Source organism: Nematolebias whitei, chromosome 22 (genome assembly GCF_014905685.2).
Source record: "Nematolebias whitei isolate Nwh7 chromosome 22, NemWhi1, whole genome shotgun sequence".
Classification (NCBI taxonomy): Eukaryota; Metazoa; Chordata; class Actinopteri; order Cyprinodontiformes; family Rivulidae; genus Nematolebias; species Nematolebias whitei.
The window spans coordinates 2851318-2859018 of record NC_056519.1 but is presented as its reverse complement, the minus strand read 5'-3'; the positions used below and the strand labels follow the sequence as shown (position 1 = coordinate 2859018).

At 46.9% G+C, this 7701-nt stretch overlaps 1 protein-coding gene across 1 annotated transcript; it reads right to left on the bottom strand.

Annotated features, from left to right (window-relative positions):
- Nucleotides 1-1207: 1207 nt before the first annotated feature.
- On the bottom strand, nucleotides 1208-2869 carry LOC119428609 (nuclear factor 7, ovary-like). Its single transcript, XM_037696292.1, has one exon. It carries the CDS (start codon nucleotides 2867-2869, stop codon nucleotides 1208-1210), a length of 1662 nt encoding a protein of 553 aa, XP_037552220.1.
- Nucleotides 2870-7701: the final 4832 nt, after the last annotated feature.

Sequence of the window (7701 nt, the reverse complement as noted above, 5' to 3'; positions counted from 1 at the left end):
CCATGTATAAGGGGAGCCTTATTGTAAAGTGGTGCCCGTTCTCTTTAGCATCGAGGTGTTTAAACAAAATGTGGCTATCCCATTTGAAAAGTGCATGTAAATGTTTATATGTGTAAAAAATAAATATTAAATAAAATGATACAAAATTAAGACAAAGCAACGCAGAACAACTGAGATAAATAACTTATTAAAAATGGAAAACATCCAAACGGAGACACGAATACGCCAAAAGCAGAAAAACAGGATAAACAACAAAAAAAAAAAGACAAGATAGACGAGAGGAACAACAAATGAGACAAAACGTAAAATAAAGGAGTTAGAAAAGAACAATATGAACGACTAAATGTTTTGAACTTTGTGCAAAATAAAAAACAAACGTCACAAGACGGACCGATTGTTTCAAAAGTTTATTAAAAAAAAAATCACACAGATTTGAAGACTGTCCAAAAACACAAACAAAAACATTAAAAAGTAGCTTGTAAACACAGAACAGCAACAAAAACAAACAACAACACACTGAAGTTACCACAGGGTCAACAAAAACAAACAAAGAGCCTTTAGTTAAACATTAAAGTAAAATATTTTCAGTATTTCTACCGACATGTTTCAATAAAAACATCTACGAAGCTTCGCCCGAACGTCTTCGGCTCGATAAATGACAAACGTTTCTTTACAAACTGGATAATAAATCTTTACACTGTTTGTTTACTAATCTTTTAATAAATAACAGATGATTTTCCTGTCTGAGGGATTTGAACAGTGAATGTTTGTAGTTTTCTAGATGAGTGTTTTGAACGGACAATGAAGTAAACCTAAATGTTTTTGATGCAAGACATTCAAGTGGACAGAGGGAGGTTTTTTTTTGTTCCGAGGCGGCGCAGAGTGACGGAGAAATTTATTCTACCACCAGGTGTGGAGTCAGAGGGGGGCCAATGGTGGCCTTGGCCCCCATAGATTAATCGTTGGGAACCCCAGTGATTTGAGGAAGCTGAACTTTTAAGCAACATAAAAACTAAAAAGCAGTTTTCTCAGCTGACTGGGTGGTTGGTTTACATACATAAACGGTGACGGCCATCTTGGATTTTGACTTGACCTTTCTTACACCTTGATGCAGCCACACACCAAAATGGAAGTCAGTACTTGTTTTTCAAGTTATCCTTGTGACGGGAGGCAAAAGGTGAACCAGATAAAAAGTCAAAGTTCAGTTTTATCTGCGCCGGTTAAGTGAGGTGATGATCAGAGGGGCGGAGTTTCGTCCACCGTCACTCGGACCAGGACTGAAGAACGGGTAGAGCTTCTCCGTAAAGGAGCAGCCGGTAAACGAGTGAAGGAGAACTGCAGCGTCGACGTCGTAAAACAAAACCTGACCCTCCTCGTAATCCACGGACACTCGCACCTTCTGGACGTCGTCGTTCACAGACAGAGGGACGGGACTTTGATCCAGAGCGACAAACTCCTTCCTGTTCTGAAGCCGTACGGCCCAGAAGCCGGTCTCTGGGTTTAGGTTCAGGTCTACCTTCTTGTTGACGGATTCCCTGGCAACTCCGAGAGTCCACGCAGTTTTTCCTCGGACCTGGACGTCGTAGTAGAACCTCCCGCAGGAGAACCCCTGCTTTCCCAGGACATGAAGAGCCGTTTCGAACCTTCTCGAGCTGTACGGTAGTTTCTTGGGTCCGTCTCCGCAGTGGACCCGTTTACCATCATCGGACAGGACGAGGGCGGGATGTGCAGTCTCGGGGTCCAGAGTCACGCTGACTGCAAACTGAGGGATGTTCTTCATCTCAGAGTCCTGCAGCTTCTTCATGGCGTCTCGGACCGTCTCCATCAGATGATTCATGGCTCTGACCATCGCCGTCCTGGTCAGACCTTCGTACGCCACCAGACAAACGCTCACCTGCGTCCGGTCTGGATATGGAGAGCCAGCGTTCAGGACCGGGAGGCTCTGCAGGAGGAGGACTGGGTCTTTGGAGCGGGAAAGTTGCTCCACCTGAACGCGCCTCCTGGTCAGCTGTGAGACCTCCTGCTCCAGCTCAGAGATGACACTTTGGGCCTGTTTCTCAGCAGCTTTCTGCTTCTCTTCGATCATCTCAATGAGCTCCGTCTGGGCTCCTTCCAAGTTCTGGATCAGGGAGGTGAAGATCTGAATGCCATCTGCCATCTCTTGGTCTGCAGACTCCTTGATGAGCTTCACCGAGCGTCGGAGCTCCTGAATCTTCAGCCTCCGCTGCCAGATCACCTGCTGGATCCCGGCCTCCATTTTCCTGAGGTCTGCCTTCTTCTCTTCGTAAACGTCTCCCACGGGAACGACCCAGTGGTTTCTGTGGCTCGAAGCCCTGCAGCTCTGACAGACGAGCCTTTCTTCGTTCTTGCAGTAGAGCTCCAGAGGTTCGTCGTGCTCGGCGCACACGCTTTCAGATGACTTCTCCACAGAGCCAAGGAGAATGTTGCAGCTGGACAACATTTGATGAAAACGGACATTAGCTCCAAAGAACAAGATCAGACACGTCAGGCCGAACGCCACCAACAGACGGGGCTTTAGAGACGTCTGCTTGGGTCCAACAGGAGGACCATCAGAAGGTTTTGGTGTCACAACGTGCTGCTGTGAGCAGATGGAGGATCTCCTTCCAGCTGACTGCCGGTGCTGGACGGCCAGCTCAGATATGAACGTGTTCACTCCCAGTTTCTGCTTCTTGTCCACCGGCTCTTTACACATGGGGCACTGCCGCTGGGAGTTTGTCTTCAAATGCTGCACGATGCAGTTTCTGCAGAAGTTGTGTCCACACGGCAGCGTGACGGGCTCCGTGAAGACGTCCAGACAAATGCAGCACCAAAGGTGCTCCTCCGACAGCTCGTAGCTGGTGACGGACATGCTGCTCGTCTGAAGACACAACGACAGAAAGACCAACTTTATTTTACCTTCAGCCTTTTCCCATCCTCAAAAACATCCAGTGGTTTCAGTAAAATAATAAACGATGCAACGTTTCACTGTAATTTTAAGGTTTGATCCCCGGTCACTGCAAACCCCGTGGTGTCGCTGGGCAGCACACCTCATCCCCAAAATGCCCCCCGGGCGCCTTCAATAGCTGCCCACTGCACCACCTGGTGGTGGATGGGTTAAATGCAGAGACTAATTTTGCCATTGTATGGAAACATACAGAGATTACATTATTATTAAAAACCAAAGCAGTGACCGTACTCACCTGTCGGAGCAGCCCGACTGCCTGAACATGTGAAGATGAACATGATGTGTCAGCAGGAACACGCCCTCAGGAAGCCTCGTCTGCCAAGTTCTGCTGCGAGTCCTCCCCCGGGAGACGTTTGATCCTCCTCCGGGACACGGGTCCCTGGCGGGGTGGTCCCCCTCCTTCAGTTGCTTGAAGCAACATGAATTCAGCCACAGACGTGTCAGAAAGCACGTTTCGAGACAATTCCTGAAAATCCAGGATCCGTTTGTGCCGGGGACACTTTTAAAGGCGGTCCGGACCGTGCAGAACCATCGAACCCATCGGCACAGATTGAATCCTGCCCGGTCTGTTCCTGCGGTCTCTGATCCTGTTTGTAGGGCTGCAGCAGCTCGCTTCGATAAGACGGGCCCATGGAGCTTAAACACTTAAAAACAATCAACAAAACTTTAGACAGACATGAAGGGAGCGTAAAACGGGGGTACTAGATTTGTGCCTCCGTGTTTGTCAACAGACGAGCTGCAACGTTTTGGACGCTCTGCGATCGCTGCAGGGAGCTCTGGTCCAACCCCCAAAACAAAGAATTACAATAATCCAAACACGATGTAATAAATGTGTGGACGGCCCTCTCCAGATCAGGCCGAGGAAGGTGAGGTTGTCAGTACTGAGGATGTTGCTCTGGTCTATCACGGTGAGGGATATGAGTTAAGAAGCCAAGCTCTGGATTTCCTGGTCCGTCTATGTCCAGACCCTCTCCTGCGGTAACGAGGTTTAGATCAGGACTGACAGAACCAGATCCTGGACTCAAGCAGCTGAAATGAACTCCCTCCAGCCTTAGAGATCGGAGGATCTCTGAGGGGAGCCGCTGCGCCTCCTCACTGAAAGGAGTCAACTGAGGTGGTTCACACTTCTGGAGGTTTTCTGGGCTTGTCCCAGATGAAGAAGAGTCTGGGTCAGATCCAAAAGTCTCTTTAGGATCATGAATCCTCTCCAGCCTGGGAACACCACAGAGCTTCCCTCCTGGACCTGAAACCTCTGTGACCCGAGAGCTGGAGGAGTTTATTGTTTTACTGTAACCACCTGCTGGGGCAGCTGTGGTGTAGAGGTAGGGCAGCCGACTTGGGACCAGAAAGTCACACGTTCAACTCCCCACCATGCCCACATGTGGTGCCCTTGCCCCCCAGGCGCTTATATAGCTGCCCACTGCTCCGCCTGGGTGTATCTCAGCTGGGATGGGTTAAATGCAGAGCAGTTTAGGTGCGTCTCTATAAAATGTTATAATATATAACAATCAGGTCTCTCTTGTAAATGAGTCCAGAGGCTCAATGGGACTAACTCGTATAAATAAAGGTTGAATGAAAGAAAAGAAAAAATAAAGGAGGCCAGATAATTCAGCCACCGTCACATTTCTCTCACGGGACAGGCTTTGGTACTTTTGGCATCATTGTAAAAAATAAAGACAGGATCAAACCTTGGTTTCAAAGATCTGCATGTTTTCTTTGTATCAGGATTAAAAATGCCAAACGAACGAGAAGAAACGCTGACTCGACAACAAACATCCCGTACAGAAGGTTAACGAGTCCACGGATCCGAATCAACAGGTTAGTCACATTTCAATTAAAAAATAATAAAAACTAATAGGACTAGATAAACCACGTTCCCTGTAACAAAGTGGGTGTTATCAGATATTTTAGCTGAAACTAAGCAGACAGCTAAAAGCAGCAAATCAAGAACAGAAATGTTAAAGTAGAAAAATGTTAGCTGAAGGTTAAAAGTAGTAAAGTCTTTCTAAAAGCTGCTTCGAAGCTAAAAGTAGGCGGAGTCCACTCATCCATTAGGCGTCTCCGTTTAGTTGAAAGTTTTCCAAATATCGGAGCTTCCTTCATATTTTTCTTTGTTTCTCTGAATAATTAGTTTCACATGCTCAGGACAGTCTGAGCCTGGGTACAACCAGAGCTGTAAAAAGATCGACCTGTTCCGAGTCTTCAGTTCCTGCTCAGATCCGTGAAGAAGACAAGTCTTAATAATTGTCCATAAAACTGCTCTGTGTTTGTCCTCAGAACAATGGTAACATCTGGTAACGGCTGGCTTATCATTGTTCCATCTTGGCACACATCCCAGCTGATTGAGGACAGGCAGGACATCTTTGTTGCTTCTTGAGAACCGACCTTTGTTGGTGTTGCTGTAAAATCTGCTAAACGTATCCTCATACTCTCAGGTCCGGCCTTGTCCTTGTCGTCCACATAATTTAATTGTCTGGTGTTGTGCTCTGCAGGAAAAACATGGGGCGACTCATTTTCACAGGATTGTCATCTGTTGGTACAGAGTACGCAGCAGAAACAGGACACGTGCACGAGTCACACTCCTGAGCACTGATTTATTTTTGGAATAAGCTGCGTGACTTCAACTCATCACGCTCACTGACCTGGTCCATGCTGGCGTTATCTGGTACTGTACGCATTCAGAATGAAAGGTACATCAGTGGTACTGTCCCAGGCTTCTAGCAGATAAAATTAATTAACTAAATTAAAAATTCAAAAATACTTTATTAATCCCAAAGTGAAATTATTTGTTGCTGTAACTCATTATCCTCATTTCATTAAGAGATGTTATAGATGCTGATGGCTGTAGACAGGAAGGATCTCTTGTAAAGGTCCATCCCACAGTGGATCCTAAGAAACTGGCTGCAGATGCCGTCCGATCCGTCCACCCAGACTCGGCTGGCCTCTCAGTTCCCCCAGGCTGTAGGACCGCCTGAATGTCGAGTAGAACTCCTCCCAGAGTGATGGCCACGCCTCCCAGCAGTCTGCCGAGCTCCTCGCCACTGCGGACATCCAACTGTAGGTGCCGAGGGACGATCCTGTCCTTCTGCTGTCATGAGCCGTGTTTTCTGCTAGTTCCAGGATCTCAGTGGTCAGGCACTCGAGCACAGCTGGCAGGTAGATGAGAATGCATCCACAGAATATCCTTTCAACTCATTTGAGATTTGGGGCTGTAGTTGAGATATTATTTGAGCTTTTGAGATGTTAATCAGCTGCTGTTGGTTGTAGAAAACTGCCTTGTTGCCATGGTTACGCATCATAACAAATGTCCAAAACTAAAAAAGTTTCAGTAAAAATCCTTCCAGCTGCACAGCATCCGATACCAGAGGAAACAATCATCCCAAAAACTGATTCTTCCCCCAACAGCTTACTCCAATGTGGAACAAACCAGTTTTGCTTGTGATAAGATGGTCTCTTTGGTACGCCCCCTCCTCCAATGTTTTAGTTTGGTTCCTACTGTGTTTCTGCACTTCATGAAGAAGAGCCAGAAGCCCCATTGTTTGAGTGTATAAGGCAAAGCGACCCGACATGTTCACTACAGGGGTGTTTTTTAAGGTTGTTTTCACACCAGATAGTCCGGTAGACTCGGTTCATTTCGGGACCAATATTCATGAGCTTTTGTTACATTTGAGCTGGTGCGTTTGCGTTCACACTGCACTGTGCAGTCGAGTCAACCTGTTGAACCAACCTGTTCCCTCGCTCGCCTGTGGGGGCGCTGCACCAAGAACTACTGAAAGAAACGACATAAAAACCTCTGAAGACACGTCTTCTTCTTCTTCTTCTGGAAAAAAAAACAAAAAGGGAGTGACGTCAAGTTTTAGCAGTTATACGAGTTCTGTTTTGTTATTTTTTTAAATGGACTCAGCATGAGCAGAAGATGAGGCAAGAAGACCATGGAGAATATTGTTTATCACACAAGGCAGCTGACGGCTCCATATGAGCTAAGAGAAATGTGTGTTTGTTTGTCCTGCACTGTACTCCACTTGTGGAGCGGGTCTCGGTCTGTTTACATTCACACTGTACTGGAACCGCGCTGGAGTTCGCTTCTACGAGACTGAGACCTAGGTTTTAGCCCGGGCCAGAGTTCGCCTTTTTGTTCCGTGACAGAGTTCGATGGCGCGTTCACACCTTCCCAAACGAACCGGACTTTCAAGGAAAACGAGCTAGAGTTCGATTAAAGCGGACTAACAGGGCTGGTGTGAATGCACCCTTAAGCTAGTAGGACTTTGAAGAAGTTCAATTTTTATACATGATAAACTAAATCACATAAAATTAATTGGCTACACAAGTTTCTGCAGAAAGAAAAGCTTTGCAGAGAGTGGTGAAGGCTGCACAGAAGATGTTGGAGTCAGCCTCCCCACCATCACAGACATCTACACCTCCAGATGCAGGACGAGGGCCACCTGCATCATGAAGGACTCCACTCACCCAGCACACACACTTTTTGCCCCGCTCCCCTCAGGAAGGAGGTTAAGGAGCATTAAGTGTAGAACCACTAGACTGAGGAACAGCTTCTACCCTGAGGCTGTTAGACTCATGAATCTCTAACCAGAATAATCACTGTGAAAAATCACATCATGTTGCTGCTGATCTGTGGTACAGAGTCCTGATGACTCCTAACTTGTGCTCCAAAGGGTGATGGGAGTCAAACTGCAAATACTGGTCTGTGTGGGTGGGTTTGCGGTACACCTCAGTTT